At 41.2% G+C, this 26472-nt stretch overlaps 1 protein-coding gene across 4 annotated transcripts; it reads left to right on the top strand.

The window, feature by feature from the left end:
• Positions 1-367: 367 nt before the first annotated feature.
• wu:fi75a02 (uncharacterized) lies at positions 368-26041 on the top strand. 4 transcript variants are annotated; one of them, XR_013099430.1, is made up of 11 exons: positions 368-532; positions 19332-19454; positions 19572-19949; positions 20571-21045; positions 21148-21465; positions 21558-21581; positions 21783-21960; positions 24726-24817; positions 24900-24971; positions 25077-25229; positions 25352-25541. XR_013099430.1 is itself a non-coding variant. In XM_023155676.2 (11 exons), exons 2-11 carry the CDS (start codon positions 19340-19342, stop codon positions 25507-25509), a joined length of 1938 nt encoding a protein of 645 aa, XP_023011444.2. In that variant the 5' UTR covers positions 368-532; positions 19332-19339; the 3' UTR covers positions 25510-26041. The 4 variants fall into 4 exon arrangements, 3 of the variants coding, with proteins under 3 accessions (XP_023011444.2, XP_004556233.2, XP_076742314.1); XM_023155676.2 differs by having other exon boundaries at positions 24729-24817; positions 25099-25229; positions 25352-26041; XM_004556176.2 differs by having other exon boundaries at positions 25099-25229; positions 25352-26041.
• The last annotated feature ends 431 nt before the right edge of the window (positions 26042-26472 follow it).

Genomic DNA, 26472 nt, shown 5'->3' with positions numbered 1-26472 from the left:
GTAAATTCCCACAGTGTGCTCTATGTGCTTCGAATATTGTGTGTAGTTTTTGTTTTATACAGTTGTCAGCCAGGCATCTAACTATGAAAAAATTACACTCCAAAAGACCCCGGGCTTCTGAAAAAACAACCCGGGCTTAAGCCCAGTAAGCCTCCCAGCTCCGCCACTAGCTTTAATCACACTCTCATCTGCAGAAACTCAACACTGCAGCTTTCATGAACACTTTTTCTGATCTGCTTTAAAATGGATGATAAGTAAAGACAATACATCTGAGAGCTCAAAGCGCCGCACTGCAGGCGTCACAGACACACACACACACAGCCGCTTCCTGTTCTTTCAAGAGCTTTTATTTTGAAGTTTCCGGCGGAAGTTCCTCGGTGTAACTGCTGCTAGCTTCCTGTCGACCTGTGTGGTGCAAACAGAGGTTCCGAAAGTGGACAGGGCGGACGGATTCCGCATTTCCGTTTAACCGACTAAAATGGGATCTGAGAGGACTTAACGGAACCTGAAGGATCCGCCGGGCTAAAGCCAGGTAAACACAGCGGTTAAAAATTTCTCGGTTTGTCCCGGGCTGACAGCCTCCCTCATAGTAAAGCCTGCTAACGCAGCTAGCCGCTGTTAGCTCAAACACTTTACTAATTTTCCCAAATCTCGTTTTTTCCCCACTTTGACCCTCACCGTTCCCGCCTCGTGACTTCCCTTGATGTAACGTCACACGAGTTCCGCTCTGACGAAATAGAAAAACGTCAGGTGAGCCGTTAGTCAGTTGACTGAAAACGGGTAACAGGAATATTTCTGGGTGTTCTGTAAGTCTCGCGAGAAAACGTGAAGCTGTGACATCTCATTATTTGTATTCCACCTGCCGATTGCTCATCAGACTACCACAAAATAGAACTTTACATTTACAGTTAAGACCTAAGTGTAAGTGCGGTCATTTAATCCTGAAGGGGACATCTTTGTCCCCACGGTAACCTCACAGGTGAGTTCCCTCTGATGATGTAACATTTACCCAAGCTTCCTGTTTGGCTGTATGAATAAAGTGTAATTCAACTGAAAGGTACAGTGAGGTGATTTGTGGAGTGTATGCAGAATGGCAGGTAAAGCTCCGCCTTTATGTATCAGGGGAAGATGGATCAATTAGAGATTATCAGTGAAATCAAGAAGGTCAATCAGATCAATTGGAGATTGTTTCAAGCGGGCTGTGGTCATGTGACCTGTGCTCTCTGATGGAGTGTCAGCCATGCATTCAGGGTACAGCTGGGCGAGGAAAATATAATATGATATATATATACATACATACATACATATATGTGTGTATCATGATATGTCTTGAGCCTCCAGCGCCCTCGGTACCGGGGACAAAGGGGGTGAGCTGCAGTTTAAGTCTCCATGAATTTTGTTTTTTTACGTAAATAGCTACATGTGTGGTATCCACAGAAACCTCGGAATCTCAGCTAAAAGCTCATACAAACCATTTCTACAACCACCAAACACAGCGAAAATAACAAACAATTAAAAGAGCAGTCATGTAATTTCACAACATGTGCCCAACCACAAACAATGAAGCTACGAACTCACTCGACTTCATATAACCAAGCAAATGGCACGTTGTCTAAAAGCAGAGATGTCGCAGATTCCAAAGCTGCACGTTTTGTCACGCTCCGACCAAAATTCACTGAACCAGCTGCAAAAGAAGACCATAAATATACTTCACGTTCGATAAACAATAACATGGAATCAGGCTTACTGTGCAGTTTTTCTTTGTTTCTCTCGCCGATATGTAGCTCATATAAAAGCTGGCTTATCTAAAGTTTTCTTTGGTGTGTGGGGAGACGTTCATGTGCAGAGTTTAAAACATTCTTAATTTTGCAGTGGATGACTTTCCAGCTGGTGGAATAGATTAGTGGTACTGCTATCTTACGTGGCAATAGTTTAACAGCATGTTTTGCAAATTACCACATTTTGTTTGATATCCTCATAAAATCCAAACGACAGCGAGTCTCATTCTCTCACTTAAGTGAAATTCCCACTGTCGCCATATTTTTCCCTATCTGGTAGTATATAAACACACATGCTCAATGCAGTGTGCTGGGTAGAAAATTTTCCAGTTGGGAGGGGGATTATTGATGCATTCGCAGCATTTGGGAGAAAAAAAATCAGTGAATTACGTGCAGACAGCTTAATATTTCCATGACAACCTATACTCGATGGTTACGATAAAGCGATTTTAACCATCAATGCAGTCATCTCAGAAATAATGAGCTCCTCTTCCAACCCATCAGGACTCTCAGTGGCCATTTCACAGTACTCAAGTACACAAGACCGTAGTTGTGTACAGACAGATCTGGGGCAGCAGGTTGAGGGTCGCAGATGCCAACAGACTCAATAAACTGATCCACAAGGTCAGTAATGCTGTGGGGATGGAGCTGGACTCCCTTAAGGTGGTGTCGGAGAGGCATATGCTGTCCAACATAAGGACAATGCTGGACAATACCTCCTACCCACTGCATGATGTGCTGGCCAGTCATAGGAACATGTCACAGTACACTAGGGTTTGCCATATTATACGTTCACGGTAATACCGGTGCAATGTTAGGCAACGATAAGAAAATGAAATATCGCGATAATATATGGGTAAAACACGCATGTGCAGTGCCTTTGTTTTCATATGCACATGTCCGAAAAAGCATGGCGGTAACAGAGAATGAGAAGGGAGAAAGCGGATCGTTGAGTGAAACGGATGAACCAGAATTTGTTTGTAAAAATGGTGCCACTTCAGTGATGTGGAACTGATTTGGTGTTTGTCCGTCAGATACACGACAAAGCACTTTTTTTTTTTTTCTGCAATGCAAGCGGCCGCCGTTATTGCCGTATTTGCCGGACTAAGGTGCTCGTAAATCTGGGTCCTAAACTCAGTCTGCTTCAGGTCCCAAAGTCAAACGAACACTGCAGCATCACTGAGAGTTAAAAAAAACTGTCTAAATTCATTCATCTTTAATAAAACGATCAGCATTGCTGCTTTACCAGGTGTAACTATGAAGTTTAACATCCAGGCATCCATGAAAACAGAATTTATTACGTTTAACAGAGTTAGAAGTTAGCAGGAAGTTAGAAGTTAGCTCGCTAGTTTTGGTAGTTATCTAAGCATGATATAGCATGTTCTGACTGAGAGATTTCTTTTTTTTTTTTCGTGTCCCGTTTGGATCTTTAGCCATCAGAATTGTTGTCTTAAGGCCAAGAAAGATGCCGAGCGGATTTATTTTACCAAGTGGATCATCATGGCCTTGCCATATTGGTCCATTTGATTGACCTTTATTCTAATTATGAATTTATTTTATTTTCAGTTGCTACAAACGGGACGGACATGACTGGGGGATAGGACAGGGAGAAAGAATGAAAGAAAGAGAGGGAGAGAAAGAAAACCAAAGGGGAGAAGAGACAGTGAGAAGGGGGGGAAGAAAGAAAAAAAAAAACCTGCATACCTGTGTGGATCAGCATGCTTGCATTCCAAAGGTTTCTCCATGTAACGATCTGCTAGGGAGTGTGGGGACTGAGAGATTTCTGAAAAAAATCAAACGTACAGCTCTGCTATCACTTCCAACATAAATGAAGACAGGAAACTGAACAGCAGTGACATTTGTAAGGTTACTGAAGTTGGGCTAGCTGGTATATAATGATGTGCTATGTGATTGCTAGCGACACAGCTATGTTAGCATAACATAAACAGTGAAGCTAGAGGATGAACGCTAACACTTTTCCACTCGATAAAAGTTAACGTGAAGGTTCCTGATGGTTAGAGACAAATGCAATCGCATAAACGGACCAAATTTCAGTCAGGAGAACAACTGAGATAATCCATCCACAGGTTAGTCATTAATATACTGCAACAACATGGGAATAGAGCAGCTGTGATCGAATACAGCATTAATGAATCAAAGGTACAGAAGTGGAGGAAGCAAGAAGAATGAGTTGAATAAAGTTTGACTCATCTGACTGCTTTGTTTTGCTTAATATGCCTTGTAATCTCGTGCACCTTATGGTCCGAAAAATACGTATTTTACTTTTTTATTTGGCACACTGCAGTTGAATGTTGCAAAGCACCTCTTTTTAACTTCAGTGGATATTATACATGGTTATGCTTAGGATATGTCAGCCCATTTCTACTGGAAATGCCTTTTGGTTAAACATTCAGCAAGGAATTTGCATTTGCACTGTTAAATTTTTATATAGCTTTAATACACATAAAAAACAACTGCTTGTTTAAGTGAGAATAAATGGATTTTTTTTTTTTTTTGCGCTAGTAAAGTTGTGGAGTTGTATTTTGTCTCGCATGAATTATATAGTCAGTTATATTGTTATCGCAAATTTTCAAATATATATCGTGATAAATATTTTTGGCCATATCTCCCTGCTCTACAGTACACAGTGCAATAGTTGCACCCTTTTGGACATCCTCTACAGTGAAAATAACAAAGTTTTAAAGTTTTCTTATATTTGTAACTTTGTAATATACGGTATTATTTAATTTAGTTCAGTCTGTTACTGTTATTATCTTGGAGCGACTGTAACCACACAATTTCCTCAGGGATTTATAAAGTATTCTGAAAAGTATTGAAAACAGTGTGCCAGGAGTCAGGGGTTCTTACTGGTTCTAGTGACTCTCAACCTCCCAGTCAGCTGACAGCTGGTGGGGTGACTACATTGCCTGAAAACATCAGAGCACTTTTGCACATAGGTGACGTCTTGATAAATCGAGCAGATATTTGAAGCTTACATGTCTACATTCTCACATGAAAATATCTTAAAAGTTTATTTCGTGTCACAGCACCAGTCATATATTCAGGGGTGCACATAAGTGGTCCGTAGGTGTGCATTCGCTGTCAAAATAAAAGACACGCACCAGATAAGAAGTTGCAACGCGCGTTTGCGTACATATAAAAGGCAGTGTTTTTGTCCACTAGAGTGGGATTTTCACGGCACATTCTGCACCACATCTCTGTGCGTTCATCATCTGTTTGAAGCCAGCTCACCTCCTGCAACCACTTTTCCGAGAATAAACGCTTCTTTTGTGGTTCGGACTCCTTCTGACATTTCTTTGGAGGTGGAGGAAAACCAAAGTAATTGCTTAAAGGAGCTTGCTTCTTCGACATCTTTAAGAGTTCTAAATAAATGTGTGTCCTCCTCCAGAAAATCTTATGTACGCAAACGCGCGTTGCAACTTCTTATCTGGTGCGTGTCTTTTATTTTGACAGCGAATGCACACCTGCGGACCACTTATGTGCACCCCTGAATATATTAAACTTTCCTCACAGATTTAGCCGCTTTCCATCATCATTGCTGCTTTTAATAATAATAATAATAATAACTTTATTTATAAAGCGCTTTCAAACAAAGTGCTGTACAACTATTTGAAACTAAAAAGATAAAAAAATAAAATAAAAGTGATACATAGCAATACAGGTAAAAGACACAATACAAGTTAAAAATAATAAAAATTTAAAAACTAAAAGCCATAGAATTAAGACATGTAAGATGGGGTGAACAAATGTGTCTTCAGCTTAGTTTTAAAAACCTCCACAGAGCATGCCTGCCTAATATCTTGAGGGAGGGTGTTCCACAGAAACGGGGCACGAAAAGAAAAAGCACGCTCTCCAATTGTCTTTTTTCTGGCTCTAGGAACCTTTAGAAGGCCAGAGTCCTGATATCAAAGAGCACGGGATGGAACGTAAAGATGTAAAAGGTCGGAGAGGTATGAAGGTGCCAATCCGTTTAAAGCCTTGTAGGTGAGCAGCAGGACCTTAAAATCTGCTCGAATCTGACAAGGTAGCCAATGAAGAGAGTTCAGTACAGGGCTAATGTGCTCAAATTTCCCAGTTCTTGTTAAAATGCGAGCAGCTGCATTTTGCACCATCTGTAGACCTCTAAAACCTTTCTTTGGTAGCCCAGAAAGAAGAGCGTTACAATAATCAATACGTGAGGACACAAATGCATGGACAAGAACCTCTGCAGTGTCGCTTGACAAACCTTGTCTGATTCTGGCTATGTTCCTCAAATGATAAAAGGCGGTCTTTGTTATCTCTTTTACATGAGATTCAAAGGAGAGCACCATGTCGAACCACACGCCCAAGTTTGTCATCAATTCTCAAGATGAAATTTTGGGACAAGTGCTGAAATTTGTGTGGCCCAATGACCATCAGCTCTGTTTTATCAGTATTTAGGAGCAAGAAATTATCTGATAACCAGCCCTTAATTGCAGATAGACAAGATTCTAGTTTAAAGACTTCAGCACAATTTTCAATGGTTAAAGGAACATAAAGCTGCAGGTCATCAGCGTAACAATGAAAGGTTACATTAAAAGAACGTAGAAGAAGAGGCAGCAGGTACATAGAAAACAGCAATGGTCCAAGTACAGAGCCCTGAGGGACCCCATGCCTCACTGCACAAGTCTCGGAGAGATCATTTTTAAAACTAACAGTCTGAGACCTCCCAGACAGGTAAGATCTCAGCCATGATAAAACATTTCCTGTAATTCCAGTAAAATGTTCAAGCCTATCTAATAAAATGCAGTGATCCACAGTGTCAAACGCAGCACTTAGATCCAGCAGTAATAAAACTGAAGTGCGATCATTGCCTGCATTTACCAGCAGATCATTTACATGTACCACTTTTACTAAAGCTGTTTCTGTGGAGTGATTTGGTCTAAAAGCAGACTGAAATGGTTCGAACAGATTGCTTGTTGACAAATGCTCAGTGAGCTGCTTAAAAACCACTTTTTCAAAGACTTTAGATAAAAAAGACAGATGTGAGATGGGTCTATAGTTTGCGACCATGTCAACATCCAGTCCAGGCTTTTTCAAGATAGGCACTACCACAGCTGATTTAAAACATTCAGGGAAGACTCCAGTTGTCAATGAAGTATTTAAAAGAAACAGAATGTAGGGTCCTAATGCTGACCACAGTTCCTTTATAGCCCAGGCTGGTAGAGGATCCAAAGAACAGGTTGTACATCGAGCTGCTTTTACAACCTTAGTTAATCCAGACAGAGAAATAACCTTGAAGTCAGAGAACAGTTTATCAACACCAACAGGCAAAGCAGCCGAGTAGTCTAATGAAAAGCTTGAGGAGGGAGTTACCTGATTTCTAAGTGTTTCAGCCCTGTCTCCGAAAACGTAAGAAAGTCATGAGCTATCAAATTAGAACAGCAGAGCGTTGACTTACTCTCTGTAAGTTGCGACACTGTGTTGAATAAGAGTTTTGAGTTATGTTTATGACTCATGATGAGATTTGAGAAATAATTTGCTTTCGCTTTCGACATCGCTGATTGAAGAGAAGACAATGAGTCCTTCCAAGCCTGGAGAAATACTTCTAGTCTGGAAGATCTCCAGTGACACTCTGCTTTTCTACAATTTCTTCTCAAGTTCAAGAGCTCCTCATTTAGCCAAGGCATAGGGTTCCTTTTTTGACATTTTAACTTCTTTACGGGAGCAACAGAGTCCAGTAGTTCAAGAAGTGTATTATTAAGATTCGCAGTCAAGGTGTCCACACATAACTCCTGGGTAAAAATAGGGTCCGACACATCAGGTAGATGTAATTTAACTCCAAACAATGCTTCAGGGCTAATATAACGAGATGATCTGAGGGGCAATCTTCCCCTCGCAGAAGCTGGAGATTTAGGGATTAAAATATCAAATAAAATTGCTGAGTGGTCTAAGATAGGTAAAACACAATTTTCAGTCATTGATACATTCAATCTGTAACCCAAGACAAGGTCTAGGGTGTGGTCCTTATGTGTTGCCCCTTAAACAAATTGTGTGAAGTTTAAGGAATCAATTACATTTAAGAAATCTTTGACCAGGGGTTTATCCTCACAACACAGATGAATATTAAAGTCTCCCACTATAAGAATTCTTTCATAGTGAGCGATAAAACATGTCAAGAAGTCTGAAAATTCCGAAATAAGCAAGTCATTATATTTAGGTGGACGATAGATGACTATAATTAGAACGACGGGACAGCTTAAAGTCAGGAGTTGGGACTCAAATGAGGTAAAAATACCAGGACTTTGTATCTGGTATTGTATCTTTGTATCTGTTTAAGTTTCAGACGAAATGCATTCTGGGATACTCGTTGCACCAAGTCCACACAAGTCATCACTAAGAATGCTTGATAAAATGGGCGGAGCACAAAAACACATTTAGGCATTTTTAGCGTACTTGACTTGAAGTAGAGATTGACAGACCACGTGACTTTCGTGCATTGCATGCCAGGAACTCGTGGTAAAACAATTCAAGTACCGCATCAAATGCAAGCATTTGAAGCTCCGCAAAAACGTTCATTCTCCGGTTCCAATACTTTCTTGCTTTTTCTTTGCCCCCCAAAAAAGGTATGTACAAAACGAAGGAGAACAATGCCGGTCCGTACAAAGACAGACTTGATGAAAAGTCAAAGAAAAGATACGAGGAAAAAAATCAAAGGAGTGAAAGGGTCAGACCCTTACGAGCACACAGAGTGGACAAAAGACGTTAACGTGCTGCCCAACTTTCACCACGCTCATATTTATAATTATACGTTCTTGGAGTGAGTGCATACACTCATGAAGTTTAGAAACTTCAGGTCACTGCAACAAGCCCAGGTACAGTTTACCGACGGATGGGTACAGGACCTTGAAATGCACCGTGTAGAACGAACCAGTCTCACAAATCGTCTTCATAAATACACATTCATTAACCATTTATTAATAGAACCTTTAAGCTCAACGGTAATTAATTAGTAGTGGAAATAATTTCTGGTACGCATTACAGAAATGCAGTGACAATAATATTGTATGCTGTAATCGTACTGGGCAATTAGTGATACAAAAAACCAGTTTTATCCTTTGAATAAAAGTATGTGTTTTTGTCAATGTACCATGGTAATAACAGAAGTGAAACGCAATATTGTGTCAGGACAATTCACTATTTATGCACAATAAACAAAGGAGCATAGCGCGACAATTTCTGTTCAGCGCCAGACTTGCTTGTAACCTATATCACCAATTATGTTAAGAAAAATGACGCATTAACTACAACAGCAGACTGACCTTTGTGTAAATGCTTGGAGCAGACTAACCTGTGAGCTGGAGTGTTCTGGGACGTTATATTTGGTCTTTGAGTGGCTGCAATCCAGGCCATCCGTTGGCTCTTTATTACTTCGGAAACATGGCTTGAACAATTTCTCTTTAACGACGTAATCCGATAACAACTGATCTCTTTACCCGTCAGCTTCCCGTGGCTGTCATGCGACCGGCTATTGCAGTTAATAATACAACGGCTTCTTGACATTTTTGTGTTTCTTTTTATCGCTGTGTGACTGATTTAAATTGAAAGTCTGTGTGCGCTAGTACCTCTTGCCACGAGTTCTCAGAATCCTTTGCGGTTTTACCCGTGAATGACGTCACATTTTCAATCTCTATTGGAAGAATACAACTGATGGCGTTTCACAAGTCCATAGGAACACAAGTACAAATATTGAAAAACAGCCAGTGTTTGTGAATAATGATGAAATGAAATGTTCATGAACTGATCTCGAGTCTGCTGCATCACTGCAACATCAACTGACTCTGATCGTTGCATTTAAGGTCAAAGGCCAAACCAGGATTCAGTTTCATCTGTTCTAAACGATGAGCACAGACAGATTTATATCAAACTTTATTCAGTCTGTGATGATAACAGTTGATTTCAGTCAGTACTGATGTGTGTCCTCTGAATTTAAACTGAGCCTCTGACGTCTGTTTACCTGTTGCCGTGGTGAATCACAGTATCAGAGCTACATTGATGATTGCTTCTTGTCATTAGTATACTCATAGCTGATTGGTCCACCTCTGAGCTGTTGTTGCTAGATGTGCTGTGATGGATGGAGGACAGACACAGCTGCAAGATCTGTCCTAATACGTCAAGATACTAGTGATGGAATTTCCGGCTCTTTTTAGAGAACCAGCTCTTTCGGTTCGGCTCACTAAAAAGAGCCGGCTCTTTCGGCTCCGAACCGGCTCTTCAGGTTGGTTTTTTTGCTTTAATTAATTTATTATTAACAATAATATAAAATTATGCACAAAAGGAATTACTAATGTAAAAAAAAGGTTTTATTTATATATGTTTATATATAAATAAATGCGGTGGCCCCTAGAGACAAAACACGTACAAACTCCAAAACACATTTCTAGCATGAACTGAACTTTCAAAACAGAGCTACCTAGATCCTTTAAATTACACAATTGAAAGCATAAAAGCATATGTGTATTGTTTGTGTATTTATACACAAGCATTCATATATATAGTCAAAAAAAAAAAAAAAAAAAGTTCATTTACCTGTTATTACCACACACCAAATACGGTCGTTGGTACTTGCTGGCTTGTGTAGCCACTAGGTAACAAAAGCTCAACACTGCCCCTAGCATCCTGGAGCACTTCTGTTGTCTTTTGTACGTGTTTTGAGTTTTTATGTGTTTTTACTTGTTTTGGAGTTTGTACGTGCTTCAGAGTTCGTACGTGATTTGAAGTTTGTATGTGCTTTGTCTGTAGGGGCCACCATAAATATACTTTTATTTATTCACTCCACATAAAATGTAATAAATAAATCATATAATACAAAAATCAACTATTCACATTTCAACTTTTAACTATTTAAATTTTCAGCTTTTTCCTTTTACAAATTTAAAGTGAAACAACACAAAACACTGCAAACCACAACACAATTAAATATAAATTATAATATGAAAACAAAAAGAACATACATATTCTCTGTCATATGGACCTGCATGAATAAAATTTCTGAATCCTTTATCATCTGCAACTGAAAATAGTTGTGAATGATTACTATACCTTTCTAATGTGACAGTGTTGTCCCTGGCTCTCTTTCTCTCTCTCTTCCTCCCGCTTTGTTCCTGTGCTACTGAGTGTAACTACCGTCCCCTCCCCCCTCTTCCCAGCGTAAAGCACAAGGCTCGCATAGTGAGTGAAGCGGAAAAAAAGTGCGAGAGCAGGGCCGGCCCGTGGCATAGGCCGTATAGGCTGTCACTACCCGATCCGTACCGGAAACCCGATCGGTACCCCGCATGCGCGAAAGGTTTCTACTTCCGGTCGTAGCGTTTTACGATAGTTATGGGTCAGAGTATCTGTTAAGATGTTAAGAATAACAAGTATATCTTAAAATGTTTGCAATAATGAAGCATTTCAGTACAATGTAGACAAAAACGAAAAATAAAAAGAAAGTTACGGATCAGGACTCTCCGATCCTTACTGCGCATGTGTAAAGTCTGACCGTACAAATCGGGTCTACCCGATCCGTACCGCGCATGTGCAGATGTTTTCTTCTTCTTCTGTTCGTTTAATGGCAGTTTACTCCCCAGTGTACGAGGATACCGCCACCTGCTGACCGAGCGAATAAACCCTATTATAAACTGAATTATCGTCATTACAAACGTGTGTTAAATCTGATTTAGCGATAGTCGAGTGTGTGTATGCTTGTCTGTGAGGAGAGGATTGTTGGAATAGTGATGATGATGTGCGCTATCACTGTCAATTAAGAAACTGTAAAAAAAAAAACTGTAAACAAACTGTAAACACTTAATCTGGCTGATGAATCTACACGTGAGATATTACAAAGTCTGCATTATTAACTCTGTAATTAGGCGCCGTTCTTCTTATTTTACGGCGCTGTTGCTCAATCGGGGGACACTCTCTGTTGAGGAGAAAAGCATGAATTTCTTTGTATACGGATTATCCATTGTTTAAATGTCCCGGGCAGTCGAAAAGGAGGCAGAGCTGTTGAGAAATGCTAGGAGCTAACTGGGCGCTAACGGTATCATTCAAATATATTGAATGTCGCAATGTTGGCAAAGAGAGGAAGTGACGTAAGATTTGCGCATGCGGGGTACCGATCGGGTTTCCGGTACGGATCGGGTAGTGACATAGGCAAATGCTAAGGGCGCCGTCCATCAGGGGGCGCCACGCCAGTGCCACAAATGTTGAAAAAAAAAAAGAAAAAAGTTGGTACTATTATTTCTAAATACAAAAAATAATCCCACGTTAATTAAAATGCAAAGTAAAGCTTATTTAATAGAAATATTATTTGTTACAACATTACACTACACTGCTGATATAGGGGGGCGCCACCTAAAATCTTGCCTAGGGCGCCAGATTGGTTAGGGCCGTTTCTGTGCGAGAGAGAGGGTGAGAGAAAGGGGGGGGGGGGGAAAACCCCACGGCTCGCGATAAGGAACCGGCTCGCGTCGTTCAGGTCAAAGACTCGGCTCTAAGAGCCATTTCGTTCACGACCGACCCATCACTACAAGATACGACCTAATAGCTCCCCAAAAATGAAGCATATCTCTATCGCCCCCTAGTGTCTGGCTGCAGTATAGGTCATAAATCCTGCCTCCTCCATGTTAGTGGATGGGACTGGGGTCAGACTAAAATTTAAAAAAATCTCCTCAAATAAACTTCTTCCAAAAATGCTTCCTTCCACTAACGGTAGTTCTCATGACTCTGATTTGTTTTTTAGGGGTCTCCTTACTCATAAGTTTGATTGTAATTACTACCATAATGCTGTTAAATTGGGGTGGAACTTTATCATAACAGCTTTGACTGGCAGCTGCAGTAACAGAGAAACTTGCGTATCTCTTTCGGGAAAGGCAGATAGATCTGAGAGGAGGTCCAGTGTTTATGTTACAAAACTGCACCGACTGTTTCAAACTGACAGCCTGAGGTGTTCTTCAGTAAACTGGACTACCCAACAGAAGGACCCGAGGCCCCACTGCACTTTTTCGGTAAGTTAAACGTGTTTGTAAGCTAATCTGTAACTAATGTCCGCAACTAGGTCCTGAGACCTAGCTACCTAAGATGAGCACTCGGCTGTTGGGGAAACTTGTTTTGTAACGTTTGTTTAGCTAATCCGTGCAGGTGAATGAATTTACCCTGACTAATGAAATCATAAAAGCACCAGGCCGCTCAGTCACCAACTACCGTTACTATTACGATTATTAAATATGTGCAAACAGCAGCATGTTTTCTGTCTCTTGCTACATCTGTAAGGACAGTAAAAAAAAAAAGAAGCTTGGACCCTTACCCCTTCATTAATCATTAACTATGGATGAAAATAGCAAAGCCCTGTACTGAAACCAACTACGGCCGTTTGGCAGCTTAAGTTAAAGTTGTTTTCTTTTACTAGGTTTGTTTCAAATGTTCCGGTTAAAATAACAGCCTGGATGATTTTAAATGAGATATTTTTCACAAAGTTACTTCTGCAGTACTGCTTACAGCTTACATCCTTTGAGGGAAATAATTTAAAGTATTAATATTTGTCCAATACTCAGGCAGCAGCTCAAACACTGCTGATAACACGTCCGTATGTTGGTGACCACGATGCAACAGCAGACTGAACCAGGACTGAAACCTGCTCCATCATCTCATCTTAGCAAATCTCCACTTAAAAAGCACCAGCGATTCAAAGGTAAACATTATACTGGAAAATGTGTTAGTATATAAGTATTTGTCCTTTTTAAACAGCTCATATGTCAGCTGTCAGCAGAACTTTAGAACTGAAAAAATGTAAGAGAAGAACTTCAGACCCTGAGCGTGTGGGACAGAGAAGGATCAGCTTTATTTCAGATTTGAGAGATAAACTTTATATTTCAGTTTGTGATGGTTCTGTTCTCTTTGTGATTACAGGAGCTGCCCTCAGATTCAGACCTCAGCACCACCCAGTGACAGCAGATAGATCACCCTATATCTTCACTCTTTGTAGTAACTGCAAAATTAACTGATGAAAACAGTACAAAGGTTAAAGTAACACATGTGCTGTCAGTGAAAGCTGCAGCTGTTTTATTGATAAAGTTAAAGACAAAAAGACAAAAGGATTAATCACCCGTGTATCTGTGTCACTATATATCAGCATTAACAGGACCTCAGTTTGGTGTTTCACAGAGCTGCTGATCTCAGACCTGCACAGTTTCTGTTTTAAACACTTGATGTACTCAGCTGCATGAAGAGCACATGAGATTTTCTCTGACACAATTAAATAAAACCTGATGAAGGTCAAAGGTCGCCACTTGTATGTTGAGCTAAAAACTTGTCATCTGGAATTCTTTCACTGTTTTTTTTGCCAATGGTGTGTTATTTATCTTAAAGTAATCCGGAGTCATTCATACAAGATTAACCAGAGAGGATAATTTATTTTTAAATATATAACTTTCTACAGGACTGAATATAATATCTTTGTGTAAAAGTCCAGTACCTCTGAGAATGATCTGAATACTTCTAACATTAGACAAAGCAAGTCTCCATCACAGTGTTCATGAAATGCTGGGTTTATCCATCTTCTGGGGCGGGGGCTTATGGTGGAGCTCTGAAGATTTCCCTGTGAGGGAGCTGCTGGTGAAGATCATGAGTCCTCCTTGATCACTGCAATAAGCTTTAGTCTTCCTGGTGTTTCTTAAATGAAGCCTCTCTCAGTGGGTCAACAGAACTTCTGGCACAGGACAGATGTGATGAAAGAATAGGAGGAAGTTTCTCTAAACCTCTGGACCCAGGAAACCCAGCTTGGTCCTGATGGTCTCCTTTACTAGTTTCTCCACAGGGTGAATGTACAGTGGGGCAAAAAAGTATTTAGTCAGCCACCGATTGTGCAAGTTCCCCCACTTAAAATGATGACAGAGGTCAGTAATTTGCACCAGAGGTACACTTCAACTGTGAGAGACAGAATGTGAAAAAAAAATCCATGAATTCACATGGTAGGATTTGTAAAGAATTTATTCGTAAATCAGGGTGGAAAATAAGTATTTGGTCACCTCAAACAAGGAAAATCCCTGGCTCTCACAGACCTGTAACGTCCTCTGTAAGAAGCTTTTCTGTCCCCCACTCGTTACCTGTATGAATGGCACCTGTTTGAACTCATCATCTGTATAAAAGACACCTGTCCACAGCCTCAAACAGTCAGACTCCAAACTCCGCCATGGCCAAGACCAAAGAGCTTTCGAAGGACACCAGGAAAAGTATTGTAGACCTGCACCAGACTGGGAAGAGTGAATCTACAATAGGCAAGCAGCTTGGTGTGAAAAAATCAACTGTGGGAGCAATCATCAGAAAATGGAAGACATACAAGACCACTGATAATCTCCCTCGATCTGGGGCTCCACGCAAGATCTCATCCCGTGGGATCAAAATGATCATGAGAACGGTGAGCAAAGATCCCAGAACCACACGGGGGGACCTGGTGAATGACCTGCAGAGAGCTGGGACCAAAGTAACAAAGGTCACCATCAGTAACACACTACAACGGCAGGGAATCAAATCCCGCAGTGCCAGACGTGTTCCGCTGCTGAAGCCAGTGCATGTCCAGGCCCGTCTGAAGTTTGCCAGAGAGCACATGGATGATACAGCAGAGGATTGGGAGAATGTCATGTGGTCAGATGAAACCAAAGTAGAACTTTTTGGTATAAACTCAACTCGTCGTGTTTGGAGGAAGAAGAATACTGAGTTGCATCCCAAGAACACCATACCTACTGTGAAGCATGGGGGTGGAAACATCATGCTATGGGGCTGTTTTTCTGCCAAGGGGACAGGACGACTGATCCGTGTTAAGGACAGAATGAATGGGGCCATGTATCGTGAGATTTTGAGCCAAAACCTCCTTCCATCAGTGAGAACTTTGAAGATGAAACGAGGCTGGGTCTTCCAACATGACAATGATCCAAAACACACCGCCCGGGCAACAAAGGAGTGGCTCCGTAAGAAGCATTTGAAAGTCCTGGAGTGGCCTAGCCAGTCTCCAGACCTCAACCCCATAGAAAATCTGTGGCGGGAGTTGAAAGTCCGTGTTGCTCGGCGACAGCCCCAAAACATCACTGCTCTCGAGAAGATCTGCATGGAGGAATGGGCCAAAATACCAGCTACTGTGTGTGCAAACCTGGTAAAGACCTATAGTAAACGTTTGATTGATTGATTGATTGAATCTTTATTTTGAACATGTTGAAAAAGTATAAAAAAAAAATAGAATTAAAAGAGACAAATGAACAAAGCAAACAAAAGGAAAACGAGCAATCACAACTCCAAATAACGTCCATGTTCAAAAAGGAGCAGGAAGAAGCATAAGCTTATTTAATCCCACCCCTTTTCCACTATCTAGTATCAATAGACTACAGAAATACCTCCTTGTAATTACATTATATGTTATGTGTAATTTTTTTTTTTTTTTTTTTTTTTTTTTTTTTTAATATATACACATATATGTTTCTATCTATCCATACCTACGTATATACACACATACGCACATATACACATTTTCAATAACCCCATTAACACCTGAAGGATACACAACCTACAATTTTATATATATTTTATATATATATATATATATATATATATATATACATACATACATACATACATACATACATACATACATACATACATACATATATACCCATACCAACAAACCCGTGCATGCGCACACACATGATAATATTAGACAAGAACACCCTATCAAATCTCTACCTTTTCCCTGTACCCTGTAAAAACCATATCCTTAAACCGCTTTTTAAACTGCGCCATGCTTGGACATTGCTTCATATCTTTACTTAGTCTGTTCCACAGCTTCACTCCACACACAGAGATGCAAAAACTTTTTAATGTTGTACGGATACGAGGATGTTTTAAATTTAATTCCCCCCTCAAATTGTATCCCCGTTCCCTTTTAGAAAACATTTTTAGAATATTGTCAGGAAGCAGGTTATTTATTGCTTTATATATAATTTGTGCTGTGAGAAAATGAACCAGATCTGTGAATTTTAGAATTTTTGATTTTAAGAATAGTGGATTTGTATGATCTCTGTAACCAGTTTTATGGATTATCCTTATGGCCCTTTTTTGTAATATAAAGATTGATGATGGCGAACATTTGTAAGTATTGCCCCAAACCTCTGCACAGTAATTCAAATACGGTGCAATCAGGGAACAATAGAGAATGTGGAGTGATTTGTGGTCCAGAATGTGTTTTACTTTACTCAAGATTGAGACACTTCTTGAAATTTTGTTATGTATATGATTTATATGAGACTTCCAGTTTAATTTATCATCTATAATCACACCAAGAAACTTATGTTCAAGTACTCTTTCAATTTCCACACCATCTACATGAATCTGCACTTGTGCATTTCTAAGGGAATTCCCAAATAAGATAATTTTAGTTTTACTTAGATTTAGCGATAGTTTGTTCCTGTTAAACCATTTTTTAATTTTGCACATTTCTGAAGTAATTGTATCCAGCAGCTCCTTTAGATTCCCCCCAGAACAAAAAATATTTGTGTCATCTGCAAATAATACTAATTTTAATATATCAGATGCCTTACAAATATCATTTATATAAATAATAAATAATTTTGGACCCAGTACAGAGCCTTGTGGAACACCACAAGCAATGTCCAAGCATGATGAGGAATGGACACCCAGCTTCACAAATTGTTTCCGGTCACTTAAATAATTTTTCACCCATTGCAGTACAACCCCCCTAATCCCATACGTTTGACCTCTGTTATTGCCAACAAAGGTTATGTTACAAAGTATTGAGTTGTATTTTTGTTATTGACCAAATACTTATTTTCCACCCTGATTTACGAATAAATTCTTTACAAATCCTACCATGTGGATTCATGGATTTTTTTTTCACATTCTGTCTCTCACAGTTGAAGTGTACCTCTGGTGCAAATTACTGACCTCTGTCATCATTTTAGGTGGGGGAACTTGCACAATCGGTGGCTGACTAAATACTTTTTTGCCCCACTGTAGCTGTTGATGATAATAATATGGACTCCATTATTAAATGAAAAGAACAAATTAGACTACACTACTGAAACCTGCTATTTCGAAAGTTTCCATGTTACCAGGCTGTAGAGTGCTCTGAACAGAGTGATTGTAGATGTTGTAGAACTATAAGATAAGTTTTGTGTCTTTTTCATAGTAGTGATCTGGTTGTATTTACCTTAATTTAACAAGTCATCAGTCGTGGTAAACCCATCAGCAGATAAACTGGAGCAGCCGGTCTACGTAAAAATATGTAGGGGTGTGTGTGGGCAGGAGCGTGATGCAGATGCTCCACCCCAAGTCACTACTGCGCAGACTCCGACTGTGTTTCAATTCAGGGCCCAGCCCACATAGACCACGAAAGCCGGGTCCTCCGAAGACTGAGAAAGCCGGAAGCGCGAGGCTGTGAAATGGGACTGTCTGGCCTTCAGATTTGCGTCACCGCTGTCTTGGTGGAGTTTAATAAACTCAGCCGTCTGCTCCTTGCTATGTAAAATATAACAGGACATTGGAGTAAATTCTCGACCATCTCACACTTCTGTTTAATCAGTTTTCTGTTTCAGCTGTGTGAAAACTATAACTTTAATCTCAGCCAAACCAATTTACTCAGGGACAAATAAAACACTGAAAAAAGCCGAATGATAACATCTTTAAGTTATCTAAGTGACTTTTATATCATGTTTAACCTGAGTAGTGAAAGACCGCGGGGGTCTGAAAGCAATGTGCCGGGAATCCGGTGTTCTCGCTGGCTCTAGTGAGCCTCGACCACCTGGTGCGCTATCGAGCTGGTGGGTAACAGACGTCTCTGAGCACTTTATCAAGACATCACATATTTGCAAAACAGAGCCAATATTTGAAGTTTACACAGCTACATTCTCGCCTGAAAATATGTTAAAAATTAGTTTTTTGACCCAGAAAGAGTAACGTTTCAAACTCTTTAGCCACGCTCCTCCACTATTGCCGCGTTTGGAAAGTATTTTTATATTATTATGGAAACATTATGAACAATAATTTAATTAATAAAGTATTGAAAAGCGTAATAAGAGTAATATTACAACTAAGTAGCTGCCGTCATTGTTGGAAACTGGAATTGGTTGGCCGCGCTATGAATTCTGGGATATGTTGGGCCACGAAGTACACACCCGACCCATCCTTAAAATTTGGGGAAATGAAGGACGCATTTGTCGGCTGCATTTGTCGGAGTCTTCGAATTGGGACAGCCTTCGTCGCGTTGCTGTGATGTAATCAGCCTACAAATGCAGCCTTCGAAGGTTGCAGCCCCTGAATTGAGACACAGCCTCTGGCTCCAAAAGTGCAACATGGCAGCTCCCACAACTGGGAAATTTTGGCTTCATTTTTCTACAATGGGAGGAAGTGCAGCCATGTTGTCTAGCTTTTATATTTTCATTTTTCAGGACAATGACATCATTACAAAGTTTTAATCTGTGTCACATGAAACATAATTTCTGATTGTATTCATTAGTCTCTCTCTGGCAGTTTTCACCATGCTCTCTCGACCGCTTACACTAATCGAGAGTGACGGCAGGGGCCAAAACCTAGTGGTGATGTCTCCGCCCCATGTTCTCCCATTGGTTGATGAGGATGAGGACACAAAATCAGGTGTGCATTTGTTTTTGTGTTTTTATTTCCTGATGATTTACAAAGGCTAACAGCCTGTTACTCCTCCCCATCAACATTCTTTTTCTTCTCCTCCTTTCTCTCTTCTTCCTCCCTCAGCTCCTACTCCTTCAGTTCCAGTAGCCACTCATCCTCCTCTTCGTCCTTCAACCACGTCTCTTCCGTCTTCATCTCCTCCTTGTTCAGCTCCTCCTTTTCTACATTTAGCTAGCCCCCTTCCTCCTTCAACTACTCCGCTTCCTCCTCCAGCTTCTTCTTTATCTCCTTTAGCTCCTCTCCCCCCTCCTCCCTGTTGCCCCTGCGCCGCTCTCCTGCCTCGCCTCCTCTCAAGCCACCGGATGGAGGTACGACGCCTCCTGCGAGGAGCTCTAGCATCTCTTGGCCGTCGTCTGAATTCTCTGGAAAGGAGGAGCAGAAGGACGGGGAGGAAGAAGAAGAACAGCCAGAAACAAAAAGAAGGAGCATCATGTTTGACTGGTGAGTCGTTTTTGAAGGTTACTGCAAGTTCTTTGAGGTTTCCTGCAGGTTCTGGTAGGTCTCGGAAGGTTAGTGGAGGTCTAATAAGGTTCCTGCAGGTACCTGTAATTTCATCTAGTTCTCTGAGATTTCATGCAGGTTCTGGTAGGGCTCTGGGGGATCATGCAAATTCTTTGAGGTTTCCTGCAGGTTCCTAGGTCTCGAGGGTGGGGGTTGTTACTGTCGGTTCCTGAATGTTCATTCAGGTCTCAGAGGTGTCCTGCAGGTTCCTGGAAGTCTCAAGAGGTTCCGGCAAGTCTTTGGGGGCTCTCTCTGAGGTTTCCTGCAGGTCTCTGGAGGTTCCTGAGGGGTGTTTCTACAGGCCTCTAGGGATTCCCTTTGTTGGTTCCTGCAGGTCTCTGAGCCTTCTTGTAGGTCTGTCACAGTTCCTGCGGGTTCCTGTAGGTTAATTTAGGTCTCTGAGGTTTCCTGCACATTCTGGCAGTCTCTGACAGTTAATGTAGGTCTTTGAGTGTTCAGATGTCAGAGAGTTTCTGGGGGTTCCTGTTGAGGGTTCCTGCAGGTCTTTAAAGGGTTATAATCTACTTACAAAAAGTGATCCTTGTTTCCTGTTTCTTTCAGGGCCATCTGTCTTTGCGTCCAGCTCCACTTCCTCTTTTTCCTGTAGTACCCCGCCTCTGCCACTTGTAACCATATCCTCTTCATCATCAGTATCATCATCATCATCCGATAGTGAGGAGTCGTCCTCGTCTCCTTTTTCTTCCAGTTCCATTCAATCACAAAAGAAGAGGAGGAGGAGAGGAGAAGAAGAGACAGTGAGCAGGAGGAAGAGGAGGAGGAAGAACCACCAAGGAGAGATCAGTGTTTGTCCAGAAAAGAAAGAAGAGAAGGTGGAGGGAGAGGCAGAGGGGCGCTTTGTGGGGCAGATGGCTGTCTGCGTTAGAGGAGGAGGTGAAAAGGGGGAGCTGCTCACGCTGTGTAACTTAAGCCAAGGGAAGAACAAAAGACCAGAGACTGAAGGCTCCAGCCAATCAGAGAGGGCAATCAATGTGTTTGTGAGGAAGAACGGTTATAGAGTGCCGCTGCTGCAACACAGGTGAGGGGGGTGATGGCTGATGATGTAACAGCCAATCACCGCAGATTTTGGCCTTGCTAATCCATTTTAGGTGATTTAACTGTAATTTTTTTGTACTTGCAGCTTGTCCTCCCAGAATGCCTTGTATATCCTCCAGTCAGCTGAGAGTCTGACCATCAGCCAATCGGAACTATTCATTGTCCCTTCTGGCAAGTGGCGTTTTTCAGGCTTCACACAGCCCCTTGCCCCATCTTCCAATCGCGCTGCTTTCCATCTAAGGGTTTGCTCCGCCTCTTATTCTGTTAGCCCAGCCCCCCTGCTTCATCTGCCAGCAGCTGCCATGGAAATGATGTTGGATTCAGTGAGGGGTGGAGTTTGTTGTAGTCCGCAGCGGTCCCTGAAGGACTGGACAGCCCCACCCAGCCTGAGCAGCGACCACTGGTTGGTCGAACTTTGTTTTTAAATTAGGCTAATTAACAATCTTTAAATCACAGAATTTACTTAACAGGCGTCTTTCTGTTTCATCTTCACAGTTATGTTCAAGCACTAATATTGAGGTAATGAATCTTAACTTTTCATTTATACAAATAGATCTTTTCTTCAGTGAAACTAAACAGTCTATATTAATATAATTAGTTTAACCAGTGATATATTAATATGTTTAATGTCCTCATCATTATTAACATCATAAGTAGTTTAACTTGTGTTTCTTACTTGGATAAAAATCTAATAAATAAAGTGCTTCTTGTGCGTTTCAGTCCAGCCTTTTCTGCCTGGCGACAGCAGAAGCAGCGGTCCAATCACAGCACTCAGAGCCTCTACCTACCACGGCGACGACCCCGGCCCCTGCCTGCCTGCTCAGCCAATGGATTGCCTGCTTCACTCCCAGCTGACCAATCAGCAGTCAGCTCTGAGTTTCTTAGCACAAATGGAGAGGTGAAGTTGTTTTCTTGTTTTTATTATTTAAAAAAATATATTTCAAATAGTAAAGGGTGTTTCTCTATCTTATGTTGGCCTTTATTAAATTATAGAATTGCGAAAACAAACTAAACACTAAAGTCACAGGGAGGAGTCCTCATATCTCTACATAGCATAAATCAAACAACAGTCGTGTCCAAATTCATGGGCTGCATCCTCCTGAGGACCCGGCCGCGGTCTACGTGGGCCGGGTTCTCAGAAGGTCGGGTAGGCCGGAAGTAAACTGCTGTGAAACTGGACGGTGTAGCCTTCAGATTTGCGTCACCGCTGTCTCGGTGGAGTTTAATAAACTCAGCTGTCTGCTCCTTGCTATCTAAAATACAACAGGACACTGGCGTAAATTCTCGACCATCTCACACTTTTGTTTAATCAATTTTCTGTTTTCTGTTTTATTCAGTTGTGCGAAAACGACCCTTGGGATTAATAAAGTTTTATTATATATAATCTAATAACTTTAATCTCAGCCAAACCGATTTACTCACGAACAAATAAAACACTGAAAAAAGCCAAACAATAACATTTTTAGGTTGTCTAAGTGACTTATATATTATGTTTAACCTGAGTAGCGAAAGGCCGCGGTGATCTGAAAATGATGTGCCGGGACTTGTGCCCTTCTCGGCGGCTTCAGTGACCCTCGAGCTCTCGGCTAGCTATCGAGCTCGTGGATAACAGACGTCTCCGAAAACGTCGGAGCACTTTTGCAAATATGTGATATCTTGATAAACTGAGCAGATATTTGAAGTTTACACACCCACATTCTCGTCTGAAAATATGTTAAAAGTTTATTTTGTGACCCAGAAAGAGAAATAAGAATAATATTAAAAACTTAGTAGCGGCCGCCATTGTTGAAAACTGGAATTGGCTGAGCCGCGCTATGAATTCTGGGGTATGGTGGGCCACACCCAGACATACCCGACCCATCCTTCAAATTCGGGGAAAAGGAGGGGCAGAGGTGGGTCGAGTATTCAAAAATTGTAATCAAGTAAGAGTAGCATTACTTTACAATAACAATAGTGTGTTATTTATCATTAAGTGATTCAGAGTTATTCATACCAGAGTAACCAGGGAGGATAATATATTTTTAAATATAAGTCCAGAGCCTTTGAGGAGTATCCGAGTATTTATAACATTACACAAAGCAAAGGTCTCCATCACAGTGTTCATGAAATGCTGGGTTTATCCATCTTCTGGGGCAGGCCTACGGTGGAGCTCTGAAGATTTCCCTGTGAGGGAGCTGCTGGTGAAGATCATGAGTCCTCCTTGATCCCTGCAATAAGCTTTAGTCTTCCTGGTGTTTCTTAAATGAAGCCTCTCTGTGGGTCAACAGAACATCTGGCACAGGACAGCTGTGATGAAAGAATAGGAAGACGTTTCTCCAAACCTCTGGATCCAGGAAACCCAGCTTGGTCCTGATGGTCTCCTTTACTAGTTTCTCCCCAGGGTGAATGTAGCTGTTGATATAATATGGACTCTATTATTAAATGAAAATAACAAATTAGACTACACTACTGAAACGTTCTGCTATTTCTAAAGTTTCCATGTTACCAGGCTGTAGAGGGCTCTGAAGATTTAAACAGGTTTACATGCATTAAACTCACAGTCTTATGTTAAAATCTCAAAGGACAGCATTACATTTCTGATATTAACAGTAACTCTGGGCCTCTGTGGAGTGTGCAACTGATCTCATTGCTGTCTAAAAACGGATAACAAAAACTAAGAAGTGCTGAATCATTCAAAAATACAGACTATTAGAGTAACAGGTGTGTAACAGGTGTGTAACAACAAGCCTCCAACACAGTGTGTATGCTAGCGGCTAATCTAGCAAACAAATTAACAACAGAGTGATTGTAGATGTTGTAGAACTATAAGATGACAAGCTGTGTGTCTTTTTTGTAACAGTGACGTGGTTGTATTCACCTTGATTGAACGAGTTGTCAGTCGTGGTAAACCCATCAGCAAATGAACTGGAGCAGCCGGTCTACGTAAAAAGTGTAGGGGCCCATATGGAAAAGATATATATATAAATCTTATAAAGTTTTTATCTCTCTTGTATGAAACTTGTATGAAAAGCATACAAGAGTGGAAACACGTATAAGATCCCTTGAAAAATTATACAATGAAACTTGTATGTTTTGTATACTTACTAAAAAAAAAAAATGAAAGTAATGAGAAAGTGGCCACTTTCATGAGTAAATCATATATGTTTTTACTATTTCTTTTCCATATGGGGGGTCGTGTTTGCGGTCACATCCAGAGGGTGTGTGGGTGGGAGCGGGACACAGTCGCTCCACTTCCACCTCAAGTCACTAGTTTGTAGACTCTGGCTCCGAAATTGCAAGATGGCAGCCTCCAGAAGCAGGATATTTTGGCTTCATTTTTGCACAATGGGAGGAAGTGCTGTCGTGTCATTTTCTACAGTCATTGGACCCACCTGAACACCTACACCAAAAGGTCAAAGGTTACTCTTTGAAGATGCTAAATGTAATATTTTGGACTAAGAGCACACATAGTTTGAGAGGGGTAAAGGATGCCATCTACGACCACTATGAACGTCCATCACTGAACAGAGGTGGAGTCCTACAGTGAAGTCCTGGGATCCTATCCAAAGTGTTTCAAGCCCCATGCACACCATAATGTTGAACCTTAATGTGACCTAGACCACTTCCAGGTTAAATATTAAATAACAGGGACTCTATCAGTAATTTTATTTTATTTTTTTACAGCAGCATGGTAAACGGGTCTCACAGATCAGAATCCGGCGTGCGCCACCGCGCGAAATGCTGCTTACACCAATGGGACTACCAAAGGTCAAAAGGTCAGGAAAGAAACTAAAAACTTAGATGTACAGTAAAAGTGCCAACATTATTTCAAATGTGGACCCACATTTGCTTTCTCAGAATAAAGAAGAAAGAGTTCAGTCTAGAGGAGATTTACACCAACAAGAACTACAGATCCCCTGCTAACAACAGGTAAGACTACAAATCCCTACTAATGACAGGTGAAGGGTTTTTTCTGTAAAGACTGTACATGCCCTTTATGTTAATATGGTTCCATATCCAAACTCCATCTCCCAGCATGGTTTGCTTGTTCCTGCAGAAGTCTGGAAACCATCTTTGAGGAGCCTCGGGAAAAGGACGGAGCACTGCTCCTAATTGGCCAGCAGAAGAGGCGCAGGCTCCTCCTCTTTCCTGATTTCACGCAGCCCAGAAAAAGGAAGAGACCACAAGGTACACTGGGAAATGTAGTTTGCATTAGGGAGGTTGTCCTAGGCACACTGAGAGTGGTTACTCATTATTGATTAGCTGTTTGTCATCAACTGTGAGATTGAAGAAAAATTCTTTGTGTTTAGGGGCGGGACTTCCTGCTGCTATGGTACCCAGGAAAAGAGCAGCTGCTCGGCGACATTGCCACAGCAATGGTGGCGAGGACATGGACTTGGACGTGATGCTGGTGGAGCGACTGAGCGCGCTTGAAGACTTCCTGACTCGGCAGGGTCTGGATGTATGAGCTCTGATATCACTTCTTATCAGCTAACAAAAGGCCAAAAAACTGAGCTGCTACTATGCCCACTGACTGAGTGTCACCATAGTAACGCCATCAGGTGATGTGGTGGGCAGGCTTTTTTGGATTTTTTTGTTTTGGGTTACGATGAAGATGTGAAACATAAACCTGCTTTGATCTTTTTATAGTGTGTAAGGCCATGCCCCTGCTGCTGACCATACCCTCTATAGGCTCACCTGAGAAAATATGACAAAACGTCCTTCGAGCCTTTTTAAGAGGGTGGGGCTTATTATAGACACTAAGCTGCTGATTGGATACCTGTGACTCGGACTGTAAAACCTAACTCCTTTTTTTTTTTTTTCTTTTCTAAGTTTTCATTTTTGCTAATATTAAAGATGTCCCCCTCTCCTCCCCCACCCCCAGTACTCTATGGTACGGGGTAGAGTTATGTGCAGTACTCTTTGTACTGCAGGCCTGCAGTGTGTATGTTGTGTGCTGAGTCTATTTTTGAATCAATAAAGTTTTTCTGGTCTCGGAACGTTTTTGGTTTGATTTTTCTGAATTCAGAGGTCATTGAGGAACACCTCCTGTGTATGTGCTTGTTGACTTGCTAACATAATAATGATATTTGATTATCAGTAAAGTTCCCCTTTGTTCCTGTTTAAAGAGACTGATTACCTGGAGGACTCACTTTCTTGCCTGAGCTCGTTAGTGTGCACCTGGATCAGAGGACATTAATGTTTGCTCATACTGGATCAACACTCCTGAACAACGCTGGATCACAGAGGAGTGTCAGAGTTTGTGGTTCCTGATCAATCAACCGTGGCTGTGAAGGATCAGTTACTGCAATCATTAATTTTTGGACTGATCTGATTGGCTCCTTTAACAGAGAGATGGGAAATGACCTTATGCTGCAGATCGGTACTGCCATGCAGCTCAGAGGCAAACAGAAACTGAACTGATGAAACA

The sequence above is a fragment of the Maylandia zebra genome, linkage group LG7 (genome assembly GCF_041146795.1).
Source record: "Maylandia zebra isolate NMK-2024a linkage group LG7, Mzebra_GT3a, whole genome shotgun sequence".
Taxonomy (NCBI): Eukaryota; Metazoa; Chordata; class Actinopteri; order Cichliformes; family Cichlidae; genus Maylandia; species Maylandia zebra.
This window is presented reverse-complemented; position numbering and strand designations above follow the sequence as displayed.

Bases quoted from the DNA above. Each gene is read 5' to 3' on its own strand.
- wu:fi75a02 (XM_004556176.2), top strand. From the start codon at position 19,340: ATGCTCTCTCGACCGCTTACACTAATCGAGAGTGACGGCAGGGGCCAA. The intron at 21,046-21,147 runs GTGAGGGGGGTG...TTGTACTTGCAG, and splicing joins GTGCCGCTGCTGCAACACAG to CTTGTCCTCCCAGAATGCCT. The intron at 21,466-21,557 runs GTTGGTCGAACT...TCATCTTCACAG, and splicing joins AGCCTGAGCAGCGACCACTG to TTATGTTCAAGCACTAATAT.